Consider the following 26,621-nt stretch of genomic DNA (forward strand, 5'->3'; position numbering starts at 1 on the left):
TAAGAAATTATTCTAACAAGTCTATAAATCAACTTGTATATTTATAGCTTTGTATAATGCTGGACTGTTTGTAAGAAGAAATAATGGAAGCAACCAACAAATTCACCACTGGGGATTAAAAGATGCTATATATCTCTATAAAATAAAAAATACATGAATACTAAAATTAATATGATACATGTACTACCCTTATGAGATGACCCCAAATTATCAAGTGAAAAACTAAAAGACAGTATGTTAAAAATGTTTGCATATACAAAGAAAAATTGTAAACATGGTTTTACTAGAGCTTTTTGTGTTTATTTCATAAACTGTTAATTTACAAGCCTATAACACATTTCCAAGTTACCCTAATTTTTAAAAGCACATGGACACAAAAATGTTACTGTAGGAATAGTCTTCGATACATTCTTACAAAATATTCATGATTCACCAAAAAACACCATAAAAAACAGAAACTAAAGCATAAATACCATATTTTTATATTTTCAGCCATGATTTTTCTGACAATGTGTAAGTTTAGGTGACTTAGTCTAATTTCTTTATACTTGTATATTCTACTTAAAAATTTAATTTTAATAGCCATCATTTATTGGCTGTTATGTACAAAGCACACATTATGCAACAAGTCTACAAAGTGCATGACGAGACTCTGAAGGATAAGTAGCTACATACTAAAAAACATTAGATCATGCATGGTTAAAAAAAAAAAAAAAAAGTTTTACCTGTGTAGCATGTCTGGGGCCTGGTTCAGCAGCGTGTAATACTGCCTCACAAATTCCCGCCCGACCAGCAGGGGACTAGGCTTCTCCATAACCATTGCTTTGGTCAATTCAACCTGGAAAAAAATGTTGAAGATGTTCAACTTGAAAGATCAAGTACACAGGGGAAAAATGGCAGGGGAAAAAACTGAATTATTTAGCTAAAACCAACTCAAAGACAAGACACTTTAGCAATTCTTGGTTTTAAAAAATAAGCATAAGAATAAAACCCCCACAGACCAGGTTAGATTTTTATTCAAGTTTATTGTAATCTGATGAATTCATTATTATTCTCAAAAATTAATTTCTTTAAAATGATTATAAGAACTTCAAAGGTACATATTTCCAGCATGTACCTTATCATAATCTCTCTGAATTTTTTTTAATGTTTATTTTGATGTTTTGAGAGAGAGACAAAGTGCAAGTGGGGTAGAGGCAGAGAGAGGGAGACACAGAATCCGCAGCAGGCTCCAGGCTCTGAGTTGTCAGAGCCTGATGAATTAATGTTTATTTCTGAGAGAGAGACAGAGTGTGAGCAGAGGAAGGGCAGTGAGACAGGGAGACCTAGAACTCAAACTGGGCTCCAGGCTCCGCGCAGTAAGCACAGAGCCTGACGCAGGGCTCGAACTCACGAACTGTGAGATCATGACCTGAGCCAAAGTCGGACCCTTAACCGACTGAGCCACCCAGGCACCCCTCTCTAAATTTCTTTTTTCCAACGTTTTTTTTTTTTTTTTTTTTTTAATTTATTTTTGGGACAGAGAGAGACAGAGCATGAACGGGGGAGGGGCAGAGAGAGAGGGAGACACAGAATCGGAAACAGGCTCCAGGCTCCGAGCCATCAGCCCAGAGCCTGACGCGGGGCTCGAACTCACGGACCGTGAGATCGTGACCTGGCTGAAGTCGGACGCTTAACCGACTGCGCCACCCAGGCGCCCCATAAATTTCTAAACCCAATTAAGAGTGTTCCACTTCTAAGATTACAAGCACATTCTTATTTGTTGCAATACTAGATTCAAGGGTGATAAATATAGCTCTGACATACAGGAGGCACATGTGATCACATTTTTAGTCAGTATCAGGGAAAACTTCTAGTACCTTTAAGAGAAACCATAAAAATCTAAAAATGCTATGCTTAGTTCATTTCATGATGAAACCAAATATAATCTGAAAAAGGGTGAGCTAACAAAATGTTTTTTTTACTCAAAAAAATTATCTACCACCTCAAAGTCCTCACAATGACAAAGTTAGTATCTTTTGAGTATTAAGAAAGGCAGCAAACACTAAGTCCTCAATTATTGTTACCCAAATAAAACTTTTTGGGAAAAATATCTGGTAGGAGATAATCCAACTTTTCATTTGAGGAATAAAATCATCCTCAAATTAAGCATACAGGCAAACACATATGTACAGATCAATTACAGTAAAAAAGGCAAGACATTTTATTTCAGTTTTCTCAAAGGACAGGCAAAACAATTTGATTGGTTAATTCCTGAACAATTTGTGGACATATGTTTATCTTCATCTAGTGCATCTGCATTATCCTTTTATCTTAAAAAGTTTATTTTGAGAGAGAGAGAGAGAGCGCGCATGCGCACATGGGCACACGAGCAGGGAAGGGGCAGAGAGAGAATCCCAAGCAGGTTCCAAAGCTGTCTACACAGAGCTGGGCATGGGGCTCAAACTCGCAGAATGTGAGATCATGAACTGAGCCAAAACCTAGAGACAGACACACAACTCAATCACACAGGCACCCCTGCGTTATTCTTGAATATCTGTCCAATTTACTACCTGTTTCACTGAAACCTAAGAAATTAGTTCAAGGCCAGTCCACATTTTCCCCAGATTACAGGTACTAGATCAATACAGAATACCTTCCTAGTCATACTGGAGAGTAGTTTACCTGTAGGCATGGTTACTAGAGTATCAGTAAAAAGAATTTGGATCCTAGGTCTTAAACAAATATACTTAGACTAAACCAGAATGAGAAATTGCTATATTTTTCCCTGGATCATAGTCAAACAAAAAAAAAAAAAAGAAGATAATTTCAGATGTTCTTACTGATCCTAAATTCTTCAGAACTTCAAAGTTACAGTTGGACGTGAGATCACGTCATATAACTTGTGGTTTTCAAGTTTTAAGATTTCCCATTACTATGGTACTATTACTATGATCTGATGTAAACCAGATCAACTACACTTAAAAAAAATTTTTTTTAATGTTTTTATTTCTTTTTGAGACAGAGACAGAGAAGAGAGAGACAGAGTCAGAGAGAGGGAGACACAGAATCCAAAGCAGGCTCCAGGCTCTGAGCTGTCAGCATAGAGCCCAACGCGGGGCTTGAACTCATGAGCTGTGAGACCATGACCTGAGCTGAAGTCAGATGCTTAACTGACTGAGCCACCCAAGCGCCCTTCCACCTGAATTTTTAACGGAAGGGCTTACTCTAGGCAAAGTCAAAAGAGCAAAATATCCTATGATCTGCGTAAGAATGCATATGGAACTCTCATACAAATCACTAAAATAAAGAATAACCCAAGAGAAAAACAGGCAAAGGAAATGGAACAGCCCATTCTCAGGAAAGTAAATGGGCAAGAAATGATAAACTAAGTAACCAATAAAATGCAAATTAAAACCTATCACTTCTCACAGAAGATCCCCTGAAATATTAAAATATCAGTCAATGTTCAACACTGTCAAGAAGTTGGGAAAAGAGAACCGGCAAAGCTGAAGAAATGTCAATGGCTGCCACCACAGTGGAGAAGTTATCTAATAAAATCAACAATGCTCCAATGAATCCAGCAATTCTTTTCTAGACACATACACAAGAGAAACACCCATAGGCACAAGAGATAAAGCAAGAAATTAACTGCCACCCTATTTCTGAAACATAACACAAATAACCTATGTTATCTGTCAAACAGGAAATGGATTAGGGTGCAGTTTATACAAATCATTCAAACACTGTATCTAAGATAATCACATGGGGCACTGACAAGATTGAAAAGCAGTACTATTTATAATTATGCCAGGTTAACTGGAGTGAATTAGGGCTGTCCCTAGGAAACCAAGACATAAAGTCATCCTATTTATAGTGGTCAAAGTCAGCATGAAATAGATCTCAAAAACAATGTTAAAATGAAAAGTCAGTTGCTGAATATGTACTGTATAATAGCTTTTAAACTTTTAAAAGTGTTTTTAGTATACACAAAACATTAGATATTGTTCATAGTACTTTTCTACTTATGAAAAGCTTTATTAACATTATGCAGTCATATACAGTACACAATAAATACTTTAGTCCTAACTTTGAAGTATTTGTTACTTCCATTGGATCAGATTTTCTTTTAATATTTAAGGCCTAAAAATTAGCCTGATACATGGAGTATCCCAGCAGAAATTCCATTTGGACAAGAAAACCATTCAAATTATTCTGCTTATATGTAAAAATCTTACTATAACTATGTCATCAACTGTTGATACTTAGTTTATGTAAACAGATGCTTTTACTTGGTAGAATTAATTTTAAAAATACACCCATAGGAGCATAACTGATTATCTAATTTATGCTTTAAACTATAGTCTGACTGCAAATGAGGTACTTTGGAATAACTTCATCACCTACGATAACTCTTACTCCAATCTACCCTTTTGGTTTCCTTCATCTGTTTTTGTTTTTATCATGATTTGTATTCTGCAGTCATTTCCAGTTTTTTTCTTCCAAGATTTAATTTAAATTCAAGTTAGTTAACATATAGTGTAGTATTCGTTTCAGAAGTGTATTTTCATGATTCATCACTTACATAACACCCAGTACTCATCCCAACAAGTGCCCTCCTTAATGCCCATCACCCATTTAGACCATCCCCCACCCACCTCCCTCCATCAATCCTCATTTTGTTCTCTATAGTTAAAAGTCTCTTATGGTTTGCTTCCCTCTGCTTTCATCTTATTTTTCCTTCCCCTATGTTCATCTGTTTTGTTTCTTAAATTTCACATTTGAACGAAATCATACAATATTTGTCTCTGACTTATTTCACTCAGAATAAGGGAAAGAGCCAGGGTACGTGGGTGGCTCAGCTGGTTAAGCGCCTTGTGGGGCCTGCACTGAGCGTGGAACCTGCTTAGCGTTCTCTCCCTCCCTCTCCCTCTGCCCTTCCCTTACTTGCGTGGGCACACACACACTCTCTCAAAAAATATATACAATAAACTTTTTCAAAATAAAAAAAATAAAAATAAAAAAAAATTATGGAAAGAGCCCAAATATCCATCGACTAATGAATGGATAAGGATGTGGTGTGTGCAAACACATACACACACACACACAAAATGGAATATTATCAGCCATCAAAAGGAATGAAATCTTGCCATTTGCAAGGACATGGAAAGAATAGAGCATTGGTATATTTATTTTTAAAATAGTCTGGAAGTAAAAACAGACAAATAGATCCATAGAACAAAATAGCTAAGAAATATACCCACATATAAAGGGACAACTGGGATTTTTAACATAAATGCAGATAATTCGGTAGAAAAAGGATACTCTGTTCAACAAATGGTGGAAGAATTGCATATCCATACATTGGAAAAAATGAACCTCATTTCACGCACCACATTAAGTTTACTCGAAATGGTTTTATGTAAAATCTAGAACTATAAAATCTGCATGACCTTGGGTTGAGCAAAGATTCTAGTTACACTGAAAACATAATCTATATGAACACTGATACTGTAGATTCTGTTAAATTAAAACTTTCTGCCCTGCAAGCCCCTTTACGAGAATGAAAACACGAGCTAGACTGGGGGATAAATATTTCAAAGCATATATCTGATAGGAAAACTTGTTATCTATAAGAACTCTCATAACCGAATAACAATCCCATAAAATATGAGCAAAAGATATGAAAAAACACTCCACCAAAGAAATTATTTGAATGCCAAATGAGCCCATGAAAAATACTAAACATCCTTAGTAATCAAAGAAATGCAAATTAAAACCACAGTAAGGTACCACTACACCTGTCAGAACGACCAAAATAAATGCTGACCAAGGTTGGCCAGGATATACAGAAACTCTCAGGATATACTCAAAATTCTGCTGGTGGGAGCGTCAAGTGGTGCAACCACTTAAGAAAAGTTTGTCAGTTTCTTAGAAAGCTTTATTTGTAACACCCTAAAGCTGGAAACCAACCAAACATCCATCAACAGGTGAATGGATAACATTGTGGTGTATTTACAGAATATAACTTTTTTCACAAGCACATACTGTATGATACAGCTTACATAAAAATTCTAGAAAACATAGGGGGCACCTGGGGGGGCTCAGTTGGTAAAGCTTCCATCTCTTTGATTTCAGCTCAGGTCATGATCTACGGTTCATGGTATGAAGCTCCATGCCTGCTTGGGATTCTCTCTCCCCCTCTCCTTGCCCCTCCACCCCCAAGCTCTCTCTAAATAAGGAAAGAAAGAGACAGAGAGAGAGAGAGAGAGAGAGGGAGAGAGAGAGAGAGAGAGAGAAAAGAAAAGAAAAGAAAAGAAAAGAAAAGAAAAGAAAAGAAAAACAAGGAGTCCTACTTAAAAAAGTGATGCAAATTGTTAACTGTCAATTCTAAGTACTAGGACGTTTAAGTCGTCTTTTTGCCCTATCTTAATAATTTATCAAAAACACTAAGAAAAAAACACCAAGGGTTTGTGTGCACTAATATGAATATATATTAAATTATCATAAATTTTGTAGCAAGGTTATGCTATGTATTCAAACATTTGAAATTAAGGCATTAAGAGAAACCAAAATGTTTTCCCAAAACCAGAGAAACTTTAATACAAAAGCCAATGTCTGTACTCATAGCAAGAGCAGTATCACCATCAAGGGATCTACTGTTCAATCTGTTTTCTAAACTCTACACGTTTACCACCTGTCACCTCCCTTTAATTCTTCCTGATAGTTCCTTGGAGAAATGGTTGACTTTAGGGCTGGGAAAGGCAAAATACAAGGTGAGCCTGAACTACTGGTAAATAAAGAAATTGCTTTAAGGGGTGGCTCAATCAGTTAAGCATCCGACTTCGGCTCAGGTGATGATCTCTCGGTTCGTGAGTTCGAGCCCCTCTCGGGGCTCTGTGCTGACAGCTCAGAGCCTGGAGCCTGCTTCAGATTCTGTGTCTCCCTCTCTCTGCCCCTCCCCTGCTTGAGCTCTGTCTCTCCCTCTCTCAAAAACAATTAAAAAATTTTTTTAAAAAAATGAAAATGTTTAAAAAAAAAAACCTCAGGGGAATGTTAAAAGGACACAAGAGCCAAAACTGCACCAATTTGAGCAGTAAGTAAAAAAGCAAAAATAACTTAGATAACATTGGATTACAAACCAAAGAATAAAATATCCATGGCTCCATAGTAACAAAAATAAATGCCTAAATACAAAATTTAATGAGTAAGAAAATAAAGTCAATAAAAAAATAAAGGGGGAAGGAGACAAAGCTGCCTTACAGAAGAATTTCAAACAGAGGGAACAAAGGAAATAAAGAATCACCATTACACTAAGATAACAGCCACAAGCAAGATCCAGTAATAAACACTATAAGGAATCTTTAAAGAAACATATTAACATATGCTAAGAAACATAGAAACATATTAACATATGCTTAAGAAACCTTTAAGAAACATAGCTAATATATGCTAACATATATTAGCATAACTTTGAAGTGTCTCCCCCCCCCAAATATTTAGTAATTACAATAATAGCTTTAATACATAGCTAATTTATGTCCACAAATTCTGATCCTCCTCTTCCTTGGGGACTGGTTTTTAACAAAGAAAACAAGGGGAAAAATCCTAACCTGGTAGACACCACTTAATCGACCAAGGTTAAATTCAACCAGTACATTATGTACTCCTTGATGTGATAAGAAGGCTAAGTCACCTCTGTATTCTTCCCCCAAATCCGTAACCTCAGTCTACCTATAACACCAAGTGTACCCAAATTTAGATCAAGTGTCAAGGTCATAAAAGACAAAGAAAGAAAAGAAACTGTGACAGATCAGAGAGAGACTCAAGAGACTGCAATGTGTTATCTTAGATTGGATCCTGGAACAGATAAAGGACGTTAGTGGAAAAACTAAGGAAATCTAAGGGCAATCATTTCGTTAATAGTATTTTATTCAACATCAATTTCTAGCTATCTCAAACTCAAGTTTTCTCAAAAGAGAAAAACTTCCAAATGAACTGAAAAAACCTAACAATTTACTAGCTTTTCTTGGTTTTTTAATATCCATCCATTCCCCACTCCAAAGTTAAAAGCTAATCGGCTGGACTTATAATTGGGTAACAGTCTACGTTCTTTCTCAGTGAGGTGAAAAAACACTTTATGGTTAACACTACTGCCTCATCTATGAAATTCCTGAAAACATGAATTTCCCATCCTTTAGATTTCACAAATCACAGAGCAGGCTCAGAGAGTCCATGAACACAGGGTATACCTGAGTCATAACCTAAAAAAGGCTGAAAAGGTTTTGGACTCCAGATTCTGAATCCTACAAACTTTTTTGAATAAGGAAATAGCTACACTCTACAGTTCACTGCTAGACATATAAGCTTTACAAAACAGACAACTTTTTGGGTTTCAGAGCCTCAATACCCTTTGTAAGTAAAAACATAAGACTACTAAGACATGTAAAAGCACTTTTAGAATATATAAAAGGCTATACAAATACACAATGATGCTGTTAAGTAGCCATTTAACATCCCCAGAGTTGCAGTGTGCCCCATCTAGGAAGCCACTTTCTCTGAACCATCTCTAGCATTTACTTTTTTAAATACCTGAAATACAACAAGCTGAGCAGCTGAACAATAGTACAACATGACAAACTGCCAGAGGATGAAAGGGGAAATCAATTCATCTGAAGACACTAAGGCCACAATCTGTGAGGAAAATGTTTTAATTACTTTGTTTTATAAAGGCCACTCTTCATGTGCAGATTAACCCTGGCTCTTCACCATTATCACCTGGCTTGCAATTCAGCTTTCCCCACCCAGGCCAAACAGGGTGTCCAAGGATACTTAAAAAAAAATAAACAGGTGATTTTTAAGATTTGAAAAACATAATAAACCTAGTTAACCACCAGTGTGATCAGCAACTACAAGTGAGATTACAGTTGCTGAATCTAAATTTAACTACATGGCTGGAAGGGCAGTGTTGCAACTAAAGGTTTTTCCTACTAGCTATTAACTGACTAGCCAGGGGAGGGGGGGGGAAAGCAGTTTTTAAACCTACTTACTCTGACAATTCTCTTTGCAAAAGAACACACAATGCATGTGTGAATTCTGAAATATCATTTAAAAAAAAAAAAAACCTAATTACAAAATGTTGAACGATCAAGGAGGTAATTAAACTGGCAAAAAGAAAAAATTGGTTTTGGTCACAAATTCAGGCTTTATATTAAATTTCATCTTTTAACATTGCCCCAACCATCCTAAGAACCACATACAATTCATAAACCTATAAAAATTTAAGTTTAAGGCATGAACCTGTAAACATTTAAAACTAACCTCTACCCTTTACTTTCTATGCAAAGTACTAAAAGAACAAAATAATAATGTAAATTACAAGGAAAGAAAAAAGAAAAAACGACCGCAAGTAGGTCAGCAACAAACATTACCAAATCTTCTGATGCACCCTTAGCAGACTGTCAGCTGAGAACAGCAAACTGAATGTGAGTTAAAGAACAAAGAAGTGCCTACTTTTCTATCAGTTAGAAGCACAAGAGCTTAGACACACAGGATTTAATAACAAAAGTAACGTGACTTGGCTGGGAAGAAGGGAGGCTCACCAGCCTTGTATTATCACAATTTGCTTCGTTTGTTCCTAATAAACGCACGCACAAGAGATCAACCAGGCTACCAATCTGTAAAATACCTCCGTTTTCATATTCCTGACCAACTGATAACCATTCGCCTGAGGCAAAGAACAGGTTAAGAAATACTTGAAAGAGAAACAAAAGTTTCTCTCAATGCATAAGGATATTTCATTCTGATATATTCTACTCCCAGCAGTGATACCACCAGCTGGATTTAAAAAATTAACAGTTTCTATGTCATGTTTTAACATTTGAAACCTAATGCTAACTCAATAGGCAACCCCAACTAAATAAAGGTAACTAAAATGGCTACATGAGAAGGCCAGTTCTAAGTAAAACAATGTTACATTCTAAAGCAATCTGTTATTTATGGCAACATCAACAAAAAACTTGGCCATACAGTATTTTGATTTATCTATTGCTACTTTCTGTTAACAAACATGGAAAGTACTGGGAAATGGAAACACTTACAAATATTGATTCTTTGTAGTTTTTTAATTTCCTAACAAGGATGTAAATTATGTATTCCCTCCTACTACAAAAAAATTCTTTAAAGACCAATCCTAAAAGCTCTGAAGGAAGGCTGAAAGCCATTCCAAGCAAAATTAATTCACAAGAGCTAGTCGCAAAACTTTTATTGTAGTTTTTTTCTCTCAAGTAGAGATATTTGTGATGTCAAGTAATGATCTGAACCTACAACTATATTTTTTAAGTTTAGTTAGAGAGAAAGTGAGGACGAGCAGGGGAGGAGCAGAGAGGGAGAGAGAGAATCCCAAGCAGGCTCTGCACCGTCAGCGCAGAGAGCCCGAGGGGGAACTCCAACTCACCAACAGATCGTGACCTGAGCCCAAGTCCAGTCGGGCACTTAACCAACAGCCATCCAGGCGCCCCTGGACCTACAACTATTTTATTAAGCCAAGGTGCATACTGCCTTTCAAATATCGCAAACCTATACTCGTCTTTGAAGGTGTCTTCTGTATTTGCAGCATACAGACAGGAACCTAACAGGAAACGCTCAACACATGAACTGAATGCAGAGAGGCTTTCATCCGCAGAAGATCCCGACTGCCAGGTCCCGACTGGCGTTAAGGGCAAGACTTCCAACACCTCTCAATCACCCGTAATTCACCTAGCATAATAAGCTCCAGTGGTTAAATTTATGTTGTAACTGGGCACCATCCTTTCCGTCCCAACTTCGCATTTCAACCCACGCAGGCGGGCGAGATGTGAAACTCATCGCTCTGACTCGCATTTTCTCCAACTACAAAACGAGGAAGTTAAGCGATCCTCCCGAAGGTCCTTCTCAAAAGCCTGCCCCGGTGAAGACAAGAAAAAGGTTTCAAGGTCTAGACCAATTTCGGAGCCTAACTGGCTGCTGGCGGGACTTTCCCACCACCAGTATCAAATCCGAGGAGGAACACCGTCCACGTTCATTCGCACGTATTCATTCGATTCTATCCTTTTTCCGGAAGCGTGGAGGGCGGCACGTCCCTCCGTGCGAATACACGTAGAAAGGAAAGCCCAAAGCCTCTCGTGTCCTTTGTCATAATCTCACTTCCAACCCGCGTCTCCCTGAAGCCCACAAGTGGCTCCAGTACAAACGCCAATGCACTCTTCGCAGCAGTTGGCCTCGCCAGGCTGATGCTGCCCCCAGGGACCAGGGCTCCGGGGACAGCGGCGCCCTGGAGCCGCGCAGGGCGCTGGCACAAGGACGAAAGGAGGCTGCGGGACTAGGAGTCAGACGGCCCGCGGGTTCCAACCAGCACCTGCCTCTTACCGTCTGTGTGCCTTTGAGCACGCCTCTCCACCGCGGGCCCACCGAATCCACTGCCATAGGGCAAATCCCCGCACCTACCTCCTCGGATCCTCGTGGGAGCGCATGAGAGCCACACAAGTTGCTCAGCACAGTGCCTGGCACACAGTGGGGGCTTAGAAAACACAAGGGTTATTATCTCCTCTCACTATCCATGCATTCGCTGCTCCCCCTTTAACTCCCTGCGAAGCCGAAGCGCTGCACTTCTGCTTCCCGAGTCGAAAAACCCTCATCGCGCTTTCGTGTCGCCCCGCCCCAAAATAAAAGCCTCCTCGGGCCCGGGCCAAACTGGAGCCCCTCGCCAGGGGAGGGAAGGCTCTGCGGGCGCGCGGGAGGGAGGCGGCGGGCGGGAAAGGCCGGCGAGACCGCCGCGCGAGGCCCCAGGCCCCCGAGATCGCTCTGGAGCCCGGGCGGCGGCCGCGGCTCGCTCTCGCCCCGCGCGGCCGTTGGGCGTGGCACGCGCACGAGGCGGCCGCGGACACGGCCACGCGCGCCGACCGGTGGGAGCGCGGCGAAGAGGGGGCGGGGAAACTCCGCGCGCCCGTGAGCCCGCCTGCGGCCGTTTGGGGGGGGGGGGTGGTGTGCACGCCTCGCGCGGCCGCCGCCGTCGCTCGGACTTCTCCTCCCTCTCACGACCGTCCCAGCTCGTCTTCGTCCCTGGGCCGCCCCGCCCCGCCCACACCCCAGACTACCTGCGCGGCTGAGCGGGAGAGGAACAAGCTTTGCTCCACAGCACGGCAGAAGGCAAAATCCCCTCACGCAACTGCGTCCGCACACACGCGTGCTCCGTCGCCGGTCTATATAACCGCGACTCAGCCTAACTTGTTGCGGCCAGGTCGAGCAGGCTTGTGACCAATCCCGACTGCGTCCTCTGGGCTCTTCGAGCAGCAATTGGGTATTGCCTCAGGATGAAGGCGTGGCTCTTGATTGGCTTAGACTCATGCCTATGAGACTGTGAGGATCTCGTTTCCCTAGTAACGGATTGGCATTGAGAGAGACCAATTACTTAAAGGTACGTCAAAAAGAGGGTGGGGAGTTCTTTAACCGATACCCATAGTAGCCAATAAGTGCGTGCGGCCGCTCCCATTCGATAAAATGTGTTCCCCTGGGCGGAGATCGGTTTTCCATGCAGGAGCGGTTGCTCCACAAGGTGGGGCCCGTGTACTTTGGGGAAGTAAACCCCAAGCAACTAGGAGGTGGGCGCCAGGGAGGCCAAGGGAGCCCCTGGCCAATCACAAAGCGAGACGGAGCTGATTGACGCGGGGGTTGGACTGTGCCAAGGAGACCGAGCCCCAGGGCCTCCGTGCCCTCTGGGGAGATCCTGAGGCTCTTTCTGGCCCCGGCTTCCGTCCTCTTTCCTTTCTCTCCCTCACTTGTTGGGTCTGGCCCTGAGGCCCCTCTCCCGCCCCCTCTCCCGCCTGTTCTGCAGTTTGGTACCAGGGAAGCCAAGTGGTAAAGTTCCCGTTGTTTGGGTTTTTTCTTCTTATAGCAACTTTTTTATTTCCATACGGCCGCCTAAGGGCACTTGCTGGCTCTCACCATTAGTCAGCACTATTGTTGGACCACAGTGAAGGGAACACCGAAGGGGAAAGTAGCGGCCGTCGCGTACCTAAGATCGTGTAAAGAGGTCGCCCGTGAAAACTGCTGCCGAGTTTGAGAACACAGATGTCCACCCTGCTGTTCGTGGCAAGTGCTGCGGCAGGCCGGCCCCATGGCGGGCTCGTGGGAGTTCGCTGAGGTCTTCCCTCTCTCTTGCTGCCAAGGAACCGTAAAGTCTCTGCTCGGCTTGGTCCTTAGTGCAACATCCTGTGCGTCACCCCCATTGCCATTCAGTGTTCGAATTGCTAGGGTTGTGGGGGCTTCTTTCGTGTCGTTACTACTTTAAAAGGTAATTTGTCAAACTCCTACACGGACCCCCCCCCAAAGATTGCCCGAAGCACTTCAGGGGCTAAGTGGTGCTCCAGCCCGGTCCTGTCCACGTCCCTCGGTGTGTTATTGGGCCCTCTGTTGGTCACCATGAGCATTCTGTAAGGCAATACACAGACGCCTCGGTCAGTTCTCATTCCAGGCATGTGGTCTCCCGTTAAGTTTTGCAGAAAATTTGGTAAAGGAGCACCTGGAGCGTCTCCGTGGAGGGGACCGGCAGCAGCCTGCTGAGACCCGGGCGCGTCCCCTGTCGCTCCCTGAGCAGGGTCTGGCCCCAGACTGGAGACTCGCGGCCGCCCCAGGAGCCAAGTGAGAGCGTCCCTCTGCCCCCTCCAGGGCCCACTGCCGCATCGGCCTAGCTCATTCAGCATTTATGAGGTTCCTATTAAGGGCTGGGATCAGAGATGATCTGGATGCCGTCTCTGTTCTCCGTCACCCATCCAACAGACTGGGGCACTTTGCTGGCCCCGGAGCCCCCAACCAGGCATCTGGGACTAAGAAAGCTTCGGATGAAATTTAACCCAGAGAGAAAAGCTGCTAAAATTTTCTACAGTAAGGACACCCACCCACCTATTCCAACACCCCACCCATTCCATCCCACCCCCGCACCCCTCTGCCCGGATCGTGCCAGCTATGCTAAGGGTTTGGAGTTTATTCTGTTGGCAATGAAGAGCCCCTGGAAGAGTTCTTAAAGGGTGGACTGAGAGATTTGCCTTTTACAAATTGACTCTCCAAATTGAAATGCTAATGAGAGCAGATTTGCAAAACTTTAAATTTACAGATTGTAATTGAACCCAGATGGCCTATGATAACAGTCTTGGCTATTCTTAATCACGTTTGGAGGGAATTTTAAGTGAAACGGCTCTTTGTGTAAGGCTATTTGGCAATCACTATTAAAATTGTGTATCACCCAAAACAATAATAGCACTTCTTGGTTGATAGCCACTTTTTTTTTTTTTTTAACAAAGAAGCCTATACCACGGTGTTCAACTGCAGCATTGTCAGCTTTGTTAAAATATTTAAAAACTAAAAATGTAATTGCTCATCAACTGGCAAAGTGATTAGTGATATGCACATAATATAGAATACCATGCAGTAGTTTAAAAAGTAATGAGGTAGAATTACACAGATACGGATGGGTCTCCATTTGTTATTCGGACTGTTAACTGAAAAAAAAAGAAAGAAAGAAAATCAAGTTCAACAAACAAAGCAAAAAACAAAACTCCTGATTTCTGTATGTGAAAATCAGTACGTAAGTGCATAGGAAGGGTTCTAAATTTAAAACAATAGTTATTGCCCCTAGAGAATCTCCGAGCTTGGGAGCGATGAGGACAATGTATTATGTGAAAGTTTTACGAGACCATATTTATGTACTGTGTTGTGTAACGGGAGGTAGGAAGGAAGGAAGAGGAAACGGATTACCAGAGGGTGAATGTAGACAAGAACCCTCAAGTGGCTGTTACTGTCTTCCAAAGGAGAGAGCAAGTTGGCACTCTCCTGTGCTAGCCTCCCCACTCAGATCATGAAACCCTCAGGCCCCAGGTGCTGCATACTTAGTAAATGTTCAGTGAATGATTTACCACCAGTGAACTGTCAAGGCAGGGAGTCCGAGGAGATTTCCCCCCAGGGGACTTAACAGGTTTAGTTACAACCGAGTAGAGGGACGGCTGGCATCCAGTGGGCAAAGGCCAGGGATTCACAGACGCAGAAGAGAGAGACCCCACCACCACCACCACGCCCCTGCCATGACAAAGGACTTTCTGACCAAAAAGTCAATAGTGCCAAGGCTGAGAGACCCTGATCTGGCTATCTGAGTCAGCTAGGGGAGAGTCCCCAGCCTCCTGCTTCTCTTTCCACTGCCAAGCAAAAGCTGGATACCCCTCTTCTACACTACCTCACCCTTTCTTCCTGCCAATTCTCCCCAAAGCTATGAGAAGCAGGGAAGGAAGAAACATGGGCAAAATCCCAGAAAACTCAGCCTGGTGGTGGTGGAGGAAGTTGGGGAACAGGGAATATTAGGAAAGGAATGATCCTAAAAATATCAAGTGGATCAGTTTTTCCCAAACATAGCTAATCACTTATGAAGGGCAATTAAAAATACATGCCTGTGTGTGTCTTTCATTGTTAAATTCTCACCTGCGAACAAAGCTCTAATGAAATAACATGGATTGCAGCACTGCTCCTACTAGAAAAAGAGGAAACAACCCAAATCTAGAGCTATATGGAACTGGTTAGATATAGTACTGCAGTACAATGCACTCTTACAGTGGACTGTCAAGCAGCCATAGAGAAAATGAGGCAGATCTATGTGTACAGTCACAGAGCAATTTCCAAGAGATACCAGTAGATGGAGAAAGCAAAGTGCAGAAAATGGAAAGAGTAAAGAAGGGGAACCAATGCCATGGGGCGATTATTTCTATTAAGGTATACTCTATTGCTCTACTTATCTCTACACATATCTGGATGGTTTTGCTGTACATGCACAGGTTATGTCTATGTCTGGAAGGAGTCATAAGAAACTGTTAATGATTGTTAACGAGGTGAACTTGGGCCAGGGTGGGAGAACAGCTTAGTTTTCATTCATCCAAAGTACCCTTTGGTACTGACAATTTTTTAAACATGTACATGTATTATTTTTCAAAAGAAATTCAGTGTTAAGAATAGATTTTAATACATATACATTTTCCATAATACAAATATGGAAACTTTGATCCTTAAAACAGAGATTACTGGGGCACCTGGGTGGCTCAGTTGGTTAAGCGTCCGACTCTTGATCTCAGTTCAGGTCTTGATCTCAGGGTCATGAGTTCAAACCCCACATTGGGCCCCAGGCTGGGTGTGAAGCCTATTAAAAAAAAAAAAAAAGAAAAGAAAAACCAGGGAAAGAGAGTACACTTTTCTTGAGGAGCACTGATAATATATGGATTTGTTGAATCACTGTATTGTATACCCAAAACTAATGTAACACTGTATGTTAATTACACTGGAATTAAAATAAAATAGGAGTGCCCAGGTGGTTCAGTGGGTGGTGCATGTGACTCTTGATCTTGGAGTTGTGAGTTTGAGCCCCACGCTGAGTGTGGAGATTACTTAAAAATAAAATCTTTAGGGGCGCCTGGGTGGCTCAGTCGGTTAGGCCTCTGACTTCAGCTCAGGTCATGATCTCACCGTTTGTGAGTTTGAGCCCTGAACCCGGGCTCTGTGCTGACAGCTCAGAGCCTGGAGCCTGCTTCCGATTCTGTCTCCTTCTCTCTCTGCCCCTCCCCACTCATGTTCTCTCTCTGTCTCTCTCTCTCTATCTTCTCTCTTCTCTCTCTCTCTCTCTCAAAAATAAATAAGCATTAAAAATAAAAAACCTAGTACACTAATGATACCTCTTTAAAAAGTAAATAAAATCTTTAAAATAAATAAATAAATAAATAAATAAATAAATAAATAAATAAATAAAACAGGATAAAATACCACACATTATCCCTTTAGGTATTTGAGGGATTTTGAAAATTAGTCACTGGGGCACCTGGGTGGCTCAGTTGGTTAAGCATCTGACCTGACTCTTGATTTTGGCTCAGGTCACGATCTTCATGAGTTGGAGCTTGGGATTCTCTCCTTCCCCCTTTTCTCTGTTCCTCCCCCAGCGTTCACACCTCCCTCTCTCAAAATAAGTAAATAACATTAAAAAAAAAGAAAAAGAAAAGCCAGCCTGAATGTTTTAATTGGCCTGCCTGCCAGACTGCTAACATCTTTTCTTTTTGCTCCTTACCATATAAAAGTCTAAAGAGACCCTTTACTGGCTTAGAAATGCATGCCTCCCTTCTTTGACATTGACTTTCTGCAAACCTATCACCTCCTGAAACTCTACAGAATGCTGGCCATGAGCCAGGCAACCTTACTAATATTCTCTATAAAGATGATCTCATTTAATATTCACAACAACCACGGTTCTCACTTCTCAGAAACAGGCTCAGAGAGGGTAAGCAAGTGGCCCAAGGTCTCACAGCTAGGACTGGAAACTAGGACTCTGACTTCAAGTCCTTGTTCATTTACCTACTTGTCATTACTGCCCAGGGAAGAAGAATATAGCCCCAAGTAGGAAAAGGGGTTTGGCCTCCTCAGACACCCCTGAAGGGCTGGAATATTCTTTCATGCCTTTAAGCAAGCCACCAGGTAATGCAACAGAGACAGCTTTCCAGGTGGTTTGAGAGTTCTGGGATCCATGGGAAATCCTAGTAATCTGCAGGATTTAATTTTTTTTTTTAAATATATATTACAAGACTACACACATATAACAGAAATCCCCAGAGCATGTTGTTCATTAAAAAGAGCATCTTGCAGGGTCACTTGGGTGGCTTAGTTGGTTGAGCCTCCGACTTCAGCTCAGGTCACAATCTCATGGTTTGTGGTTTATAAATTCAAGCCCTGCATTGGTCTCTGCACTGACAGTGTGGGCCTGCTTTAGATTCTCTATCTCTCTCTCTCTCTCTCTCTGTCTCTCTCTCTCTCTGTCTCTCTCTCTCTCTAAAGAATAAATAAACGTTAAAAAGTTAAAAAAAAAAGAGCATCTTGCAAATTATGTACAGTATATATGCTTAAAAATATACCAAAACCTATATATGCATATGTGTTTATCAGCATTTGTGAAACCACAGAACAAGGTCTAGAAAGAATGCACAGCAATCTGATAGTAGTTACTGCCTCTGTGGAAGACAATAATATAAAGATTTGAAGGAAACTTTCACTTTATCTGGATTGTTTAAAAATGTTTACATAGGGGCAGCTGGGTAGCTCAGTCAGCTAAGCATCTGACTTAGGCTCTGGTCATGATCTCATGGTTTGCGAGTTCGAGCCCCGTGTCAGGCTCTGTGCTGACAGCTCAGAGCCTGGAGCCTGCTTCAGATTCTGTGTCTCCCTCTCTCTCTGCCCCTCCCCTGCTCATGCTCTGTCTCTCTCTGTCTCAAAAATAAAAAAAAACCTTAAAACAAATTTTTTTGAATGTTTACATTAAGAAACTTTCTATGTATTATGTGATTTAAAAACTAACTAGGCATAATCCTAAGAGTGGCTTCTGAGTGCTTATTATATACCAGGCACTGAACTGAATGTTTTATGAACATTGCCTTATTTCTCACAATAATGCTATGAGATTGGTCTAATTATTATCTTTATCTTACAGGGAAAGAAAGCGAGGTTCAGAGAGGTTTATTGCCCTCAATAGCCAGGAATTGAACACAGGTTTGTCTAGATTATCTCACTAAATACAACTTCAACTCCTTGATCCCCAGAGAAGTCTGGCATAGAATAAAGGCACCAGGGGACAGCATAACAGTTGTCCTCTGACCTTTGGCTGCAGTGCTAGGAGTTCACTAAGGAGTGCGGAGGACCGTGGTGGCCCAAAGAGCTCGTGCCTTATCTAAAGAGTCCTTAGTGGTCGTTTGACTATGTTTTTGTTTTAAGATTTTATTTATTTTTTTAAGTAACCTCTACACTCAACGTGGGGCTTGAACTCACAACAGGAGTTGCATGCTCTACTGACTGAGCCAGCCAGGTGCCCCATGTATGTTTTGTTCTTTTTTTTAATTGAAGTAGGGTTGACATGCAATGTTATGTTTGTTTCAGGCATATCACACAGTGATTCGACAATTCCATGCATTACTCAGTGCTCATCACGATAAATACTTACCATATAACACTATTACAATATTATTGACTGTATTCCCTATGTTGTACTTTTCATTTGTATGATTTATTTTATTGTGTTGTTTTCTGACATAGCTGTTTCCCCTCCTTCCAGGTGCCCGGCAGGATTGTACTTTCCTGCCCCCTTTAAAGACCAGCATGACCACAGGCCCTGCTTTGACCAAAACAATGTGAGGAGAAATGACATATATCTCTTCCAGGAAGAGAAGTCTTTGGAGCTTGTGATTATTTGCTCAGGTCTTCCCTCTGCACACTAGCCCCCATATTCAAGATCCATTTGGGACCCCATTTGGGGTCCCTCAACCTAGGTCTCTGAGCAAAACTATTTGCATAGAGCCATTCCTCCAAACTGCCCAACAGGCAATGGTCATATGACAGGAACAAGAAGTAAATCTGTTGTTTTAAACCATTGAGGTTTTGTGATTATTTGTTGCAATAGCATTAATCTGGCCTGTCTTACCAGTTACAGATAAGTTTCTAGATCTTCCAGTTTTTCAGCAGACATTCAAAATCTGGATCACCCACTGTTCTTTTTTTAACATTTTATTAACAGTATAAAAGTGTTTGGCTCTCACTTTTAAAAATACAATGAAAATATTCTTTCTAAGAGGACTATAGTTGAATGTATTCCTTTTTGAAACTTTGTTTGGAAAAAAAAAAGAAACTTTGTTTGGAATTGTTATTTTTTAAAATGCTTTTCTTGGTCTTGTAACAAAGAAATAACTACATTTACATGTCAATCTACAAATGGATTTTTTTTTTTTACTGTTTATATTTTGAGGGGCACCTGGGTGGCTCAGTCAATTGAGCATCCGACTTTGGCTCAAGTCATAATCTCATGGTTTGTGAGTTCAAGCCCCACATCGGGCTCACTGCTGTCAGCACAGAGCCAGCTTTGGATCCTCTATCTCCCTCTCTCTCTCTCTGCCCCTCCCTGCTAGGGCAGAGAGAGGGACAAAGGATCAGAAGCAGGCTCTGCACTGACAGCTAAGAGCCCAACGCGGGGCTCGAGCTCACAACCCATGAGATCATGACCTTAGCCAAAGTCGGATGATCAGGTGCTCAACCAACTGAGCCACTCACACGCCCCACAAATGGATTTTAAAGAACATAAAATTTACCATTTTAACCGTTTTGAAATGTCCAATTCAGTGGCATTAAATGTTCATTCATACTGTCATGCAACCGAACTCAATGTTTATAAATGTCAACTAATCAAAAAATATTTTGAGCACTTTAGGAACTAAATAAAATATGGCTGTAGGCCAGCTTCAGGCAATTTGCAACTCTGCCTGATGCCATGCTACCACTCCCAAGCCTGCACCCTAAGCCTCCTGTGCTTTGCGGCCTCTCTCTTCTCCTGCCTGGGCTTCTCTGTGGACCCTTGCATCTCAGAACACTTGACCTAGGCTAAGGATTTCTTGGTGGCTAAAGCAGTGAGGCAGCTAACACATACCTGTGTTATAACACAAAAAACCAGACACTCAATATTCCGGAGGCAGTAGACAACAGCTACAAAGGCCTTTCTATGCAAAGCTTAACCCCAGAATCTGTTGAAGGGCCGAATATTCGCGTAGGTGGGGTCCAGGCGTAAGGTCTGCCGGGACGAAGGTACCTAACCACTATCTGTGAACCTGTCACCTACACATTCCTATCCTCACAACACTGTTGGCCAGAAAGGGCCCATTTCTCAAACCTGCTGGTTTAATGATAAAGTGACTTATCCAAGTTTGCAAGGCTAGTAAGGAGACTGCTGGGTAGTCTAGAACTCAGAATTCCTAAATTCTGCTTTTTAAAAAATATTTTTCTCTGTGATTCTTAATACATACTTATTATAAAAAAAAGTGGCAAAGGTAGAAAAAAAATGGAAATAAAAATCACCTATAATATTGGAACTGGTAATGGTAGTACACATAGATCTGAAGATATAAAAATGTAGTTAATAAAGCTTTGAGAGGCAAAAAAGTTTGGTTTTTTTTTTTAGTTTATTTTTGAGAGAGAGAGAGAGATCACGTAAGTTGGGGGGTGGGAAGAGAGAGGGGGGAGAGAGAATCCCAAGCCCCAATGTGGGGCTCAAACTCACAAACCATCAGATCAGAACTCACGAACCATCAGATCGTGACCTGAGCTGAAGTCAGATGCTTAACTAACTGAGCCACCCAGGCGCCCCCAAGAAAACCTTCTTTAAGAGGCAATCTGACTCTATCAAAATTGAAAATGAATAGCAATTTCACATTAGGCATTTATTTTACTTTTTTTTTTTTAATTTGAGAGAGAGACCGTGCACAACCTGGGGAGAGGGGCTGAGGAAGAGAGAGAGACAGACAGACAGACAGAGAATCCTAAGTAGGCTCCACACTCAGTACAAGGTGCTCCACCCCATGACCCTGAGATCATGCATGACCTGAGCCGAAATCAAGAGTCAGACGATTCAACCAACTGAGCCACCTTGGCACCCCTATCCTACATAAAATTTTAAGCAACGACCTAGGTATATGGATTGTTATGTAATCATTATCAGCACCATCTCGCGGTCCGTGAGTTCAAGCCCCGCGTCAGGCTCTGTGCTGACAGCTCAGAGCCTGGAGCCTGCTTCAGATTCTGTGTCTCCCTCTCTCTCTCTGCCCCTCCCACGCTCAAGCTCTGTTTCTCTCTCTCTCTCTAAAATAGTAAAACATTAAAAAAAAAAGACACATTAAAAAAAAAGAAAGAAAAAGAATGTGTCAGGGGCAAGTACCAGGAAGTCTGAGTAGCAGTAACTGAAATAAAGAAGGAATTACATTTCTCACATACCAAGTCTGGAGGCAAGCTGCAGTGGGCATTGGTTGAGTGAGCACACAGTCAGAACAAGCGTCTCTGTGATTCTCTTGGCATTTCTTTCATGGTTACAGTCTAGATATCACATCAATATTCTGGTCAGGAAGAGGAAAGGAGTGGTATCTGTTCCCCTGTGAAGAAAGCAAGAGCTTTCCAGAAACCTTGTAGCAGACTTCTGCTTCTGACTCATTGGCCAGGGCACGCTTGGCTGCAAGGGAGGATGGGAAAGCAAATATTTAGGGGATGCAGGGATCTGGCCTCTACAGGAGCAAGAGAGAAAAGACTGGGAATGAGTATTGGATTAGCCAACCAATGGTTTCTGCCACAGGGACTGGTGGAATAAATTATAATACAACTGAATAATATAACATTATGTATCACTGAACAGAACAAAGGGAATATGTACAAGAATAAACTCTGATACTTTGTAAAGTGAGAAAAGCAAGTTGTAAAATTGTGTATAGTATGCCTTCTGTTTAAAAAGGGGTAGTCAGGGGCATCTGGGTTTCTCAGTCCGTTAAGCAGCTGATCCTTGATTTCAGCTCAGGTTGTGATCTCTCAGTTCATGAGTCCAAGCCCCTCATCAGGCTCTGTGCTGATGTATGGAGCCTGCTTAGGATTGTCTCCTTTCTCTCTGTCCCCCCGCTCAAAAATAAATAAATGAACCAAAAAAAAGTTAAAAAGTGGTAAATAGGGTAGACGAGGGAAACTTGCTTTTCCCTGTATACCCTTTTGTGCTATATGAAATTTTCATGTATTTATCTTTTTAAGGGAATTTAGTGTTTGAGGACCTTATTTCTTTTTTTTTTTTAATTTTTAAAAAAATGTTTATTTATTTTTAACAGAGAGAGAGAGAGACAGAGCACGGGGGAGGAGCAGAGAGAGAAGGAGACACAGAAACGGAAGCAGGCTCCAGGCTCTGAGCTGTCAGCACAGAGCCCGACACGGGGCTTGAACTTACAAACCATGAGATCATGACCTGAGCTGAAGCTGGACGCTCAACCAACTAAGCCACCCGGGCACCCCTATTTGAAATTTTTCAAATTTGGGGATTTTGCCTGTAATCCTACATGCATGCCAGATAACTTCTATTAACATTTGCTGCAGTGCATTTCAGGCTTATTTGTATGTAAATAAATGGAATTTACTCAGATATTTGCATATAAGAACTATAATCCTATACATTTTCCCCTCTTCACTGATCAACCTTCATTTGTCCTATCTGATGAGTTTCCATAATGTTGCCTGTCATTAAATTGTGCTCTCTCTGCTTAACCTCCCTCTTCCTCAATTCTCTAACCTGTTCAGTCTTCCTCTGCCTTTCCTTTAATATCCTCTGCCCCTTCCCCCTCTGCAGTGATCTTGCTTTCCCAGCCCCAGTGCACAGTTGACCCCAGTGTTACCAAGATTTTAAGCCTTGCCTTCACTGGACCTAAGGAAATGCCTGGCAGGTGGGAAGGAGATGAAGGGCTAAGGGGTGAGCATTTTGCCCATAGGGGAAGAGACAGTGCCAGGGAAGCAAGGAGAAATTCCAGCAATTATAAGAATTGTAATGTTTTTGATGCCTATCCTGTGCCAAGTAATGTGCTAGGGGTTTGCATACAGAATCCTACTTATTCTTCCCAAGAATACCACAAATAGATTGCTTTGAGGAACCCATATGTCCCAGTTTGCCTGGAACAGTCATGGTATATGCCCTATAGTCCTGGTATCCCCTTTCGCTCTCAGAAGGTTTGGATAAAAAATTGTGTAGTCACTTGGGGCATCTGGATGGCTCAGTCAGTTGAATGTCTGACTCTTGGTTTCAGCTCAGGTCATGATCTCATGGTTGGTGAGTTCAAGTCCCCCTTCGGGCTCTGCACTGACAGTACGGAACCTGCTTGGGATTTTCTCTCTCCCTCTCTCTCTGCTCCTCCCCTGCTCTCATGCTCTTTCTCTAAATAAATAAACTTAAATTGTAAAGTCACCTTAACTATCCCTGTTTTATAAATGAGGGTATTAAGGCTTAGAGAGGTAAAGAAATCTGCTCAAGGTTATACAGCTGCAAATGAAAGGGCTTAAATTCAAACTCTGGTCTATATGGCTTTGTATGGTCTGCCTAGACTGAAATTTCTTCCCCCAAAATTCACATGTAGAGGCCCTAACCCCCAAAATGACTGTGTTTGGAGATGGGCCTTTGAGAAGCTGATAAAGGTTAGATGGGCTCCTAAGCATGGAGCACTAATTCAATAGGGCTGGTGCCCTTATGAAAGGAGGAAGAGGGGCACCTGAGTGGCTTAGCTGGTCAAGCACCCAACTCTTAATTTTGGCTCAGGTCATGATCTCACGGTCATGGTATCGAGCCCTGTGGCCTCTACACTGAGCACAGAGCCTGCTTGGTCTCTTACCCTCTCTCTCTGCCCCTTGCCCTCTTGCTCTTTCTAAATAAAAATAAATAAACATTTAAAAAATAATAAAAGGAGGAAGAGACACCAGAGCTAGCTCTGTCTGCCATGTGAGGACATAGCAAGAATGCAACCACTGCAAGCCAGGAAGAGAGATCTCACTGAGAACCGAACCAGCCAGCACTTTGATCTTGGATTTTCCAGCCTCCAAAGCCATGAGAATTGAGAAATAAGTGTTGTTTAAGCCACCCAGTCTGTGATATTTTGTTATAGCAGCCTGAGCAGACTAACATAGGCTCCAATTTCCATGCTTTACCACTCACCATGCTGGAAGTGGACCTCCTCATTCAGAGCTGGTGTGAGTCAGTGGCCTAGATTTATCCCTTCCATGTCATGTTCTTGAACCTAGACCAAGGATAGATCCATTATCCTCTTTCCTAAACCAAAGTAGGCAGGTTGTTGCCACTCCCTGTATCAGCATGAGTCTAATCAGGAGAGAGAAACCACACCATAATTTGAACAAGGAGAGTTTAAAGAGTATAATGAGTGTGTGATAATGAGGCATCAGCTTGTAAGAAGGAAAGAGAACTCTGAAGAATATACAAACAGCAGGTACAAGGAGCAGCCACTGCTGGTAGGGCCAAGACAGTAACATAGAGCATCCAAGGGAGAATCCCCCAATCCCCATGCTAGGCTGAGATCCCAGGCCTCGTGGCCCACTGAATGGCAGAGAAGTAGTTATGATGTCATGCAGGTGGAACTTGCTAGAAAGCCACACTCTAGGCTGGAAAATTTCCCTCGAGGGTACCGGAAAAAGCTATTCAAAGAGAGGCACTTCACTGTAGGGGGACAGATTCTGAGGGAAGCTGCTGGCCTCATGGTACTGCCCATTCCTGTTACACAGCAGGAGTCCGGTGCTGAGGAAGCTGTCCTCAGAAGCTGGCCATGAGGCAACCACACACACTGAAAGGACCTGGTGAGTGAACACACTGGAACCAGGAAGGAAAACCTTTCCCCTTCCAGTGCCTCTCCAGAGCCTTCACTGACAAGGTTTAACATCCTGACAGTGGGGAAAGGAAAAAAATATGTAAAGGGTCCAGATCCATTTTCATAAAGCAAGCCCAAAAAAAGATGAGTTGTAGGTGAGACACTAAATTATGAGCACACCTTCTCAAAAACGTTTCATGTATTAAGACTTTAGTTTTCCTCAACCAGTGGTTCCCCAAACCAAAAGGGGGAGGGGTACTAAAAGTATACCTGGAAATTAAGGGGCAGTGAATCTAGGATGAAGCCTAGAAATCTGGGTTATTAGTAGGCTGTCCAAGCAGTTGGGTTGATGAGACGGCTTTGAAACTACTAACTCCGGGGGAGGCTGGGTGACTCAGTCGGTTAAGCACGTGACTCTTGGTTTCAGCTCAGGTCATGATCTCTCTGGGATTGAGCCCCAGTTGGGCTCTGCAATGACAGCATAGAGCCTGCTTGGGATTCTCTCTCTCCCTCTCTGTCTACCTCTCCCCTGCTTGTGTGCACCTGTGTGCGCTTGCTCTCTTTCTCTCTCGCTCTCTCTCAAAATAAACATTGAAACTAGTAACTCACACTGGGCTCCTCTGGCAAATTCCTTGGATATTCCAAGAAGAAGTCCTCCCCGATGCTTGTGTGTGTGCAGAGGGCTGTGTGTGACTGAAGTTCTGAGTCTTGCCATGCCTGTTTCTCTGTTAGTGTCCTAGAGCATCTCTGCCTCCATCTGTCTTCACCCATGGCTGTGGGTCTCATATCCTTGTCGCTTCATTTCTCCACCTCTCTTTGTCCCTGCCTCTCAGTCTGAATAACTGCCTCTCAAGCCCTGCCCACTCTTGTCTTCCAACTTTTGTACTTGCTGTCCCCTCTGCCTCCCTCCTTCCCAAATAGCTCGTCTTCCTTCATCAGATAAACGTGTACTCTCCGTCCTTGACTCAGATTAACTCCTCCTGAAACCTACTGTCAGCCAGAACCCCTCTCCCGCCCCCCCAACAGGCTCCAGTTCGAGATCCTTTCTCTGCACCCGTGGTACCGTTCATCCCTTTAACACTGCGTTTTCATCGCCTGCTTCCTCCGCTCCCTGCCAGGCTGTCTCTTTCACTACTGCGCCTTGGATACCTAGCACACAGTGCTGGCTCACGGATGGGACTCAATATTGACTGAGTCAAGAAATGTTTGTCCTTTTTAGGGAGGTGTGGGGTTTGTCGTGTTCACTGCCGGGTCCTTGTATTCCCAGCCCCTAATACAGGCCTGACACTGAGCAGGTAGGTGGTCTAAACGTGGTCTGTAGGCGTTGCAGGCTGGCCCCGGGGGCTGCAGAAGCGTGCGGAATCCCAGAGCCCCGCCCGCTCAAAGGGTGAG

At 42.5% G+C, this 26,621-nt stretch overlaps 1 protein-coding gene and 2 long non-coding RNA genes across 5 annotated transcripts in view; 1 reads left to right on the forward strand and 2 right to left on the reverse strand.

Annotated features, from left to right (window-relative positions):
- Positions 1–12,196, reverse strand: part of G3BP1 (G3BP stress granule assembly factor 1) — a 36,611-nt gene extending 24,415 nt beyond the window's left edge. Inside the window, exons 1-2 of one of the 2 annotated variants that reach the window (XM_007093427.3) lie at positions 12,114–12,196; positions 726–838 (exon numbers count right to left, since the gene is read on the reverse strand). In XM_007093427.3, the coding sequence (XP_007093489.2) occupies positions 726–820 (95 nt within the window). In that variant the 5' untranslated portion in view covers positions 821–838; positions 12,114–12,196. Of the gene's footprint in view, positions 1–725; positions 839–11,463; positions 11,677–12,113 lie in introns of those variants that run through there. The other variant, XM_042993888.1, reaches the window with a different exon arrangement.
- Positions 12,197–12,343: 147 nt separating this feature from the next.
- Positions 12,344–19,452, forward strand: LOC122240809. The gene is made up of 3 exons (XR_006220524.1): positions 12,344–12,433; positions 18,518–18,576; positions 19,136–19,452. It is a non-coding gene; the product is annotated as an uncharacterized LOC122240809 (long non-coding RNA).
- Positions 14,295–26,620, reverse strand: LOC122240812. 2 transcript variants are annotated; one of them, XR_006220526.1, is made up of 4 exons: positions 25,839–26,620; positions 24,566–24,647; positions 21,835–22,066; positions 14,295–14,513 (listed from the first exon to the last, which is right to left on the reverse strand). It is a non-coding gene; the product is annotated as an uncharacterized LOC122240812 (long non-coding RNA). The 2 variants fall into 2 exon arrangements; XR_006220525.1 differs by lacking the exon at positions 14,295–14,513 and adding an exon at positions 16,155–16,192.
- Between the last annotated feature and the right edge of the window lies 1 nt (position 26,621).

This window comes from Panthera tigris, chromosome A1 (assembly GCF_018350195.1).
Source record: "Panthera tigris isolate Pti1 chromosome A1, P.tigris_Pti1_mat1.1, whole genome shotgun sequence".
NCBI lineage: Eukaryota > Metazoa > Chordata > Mammalia > Carnivora > Felidae > Panthera > Panthera tigris.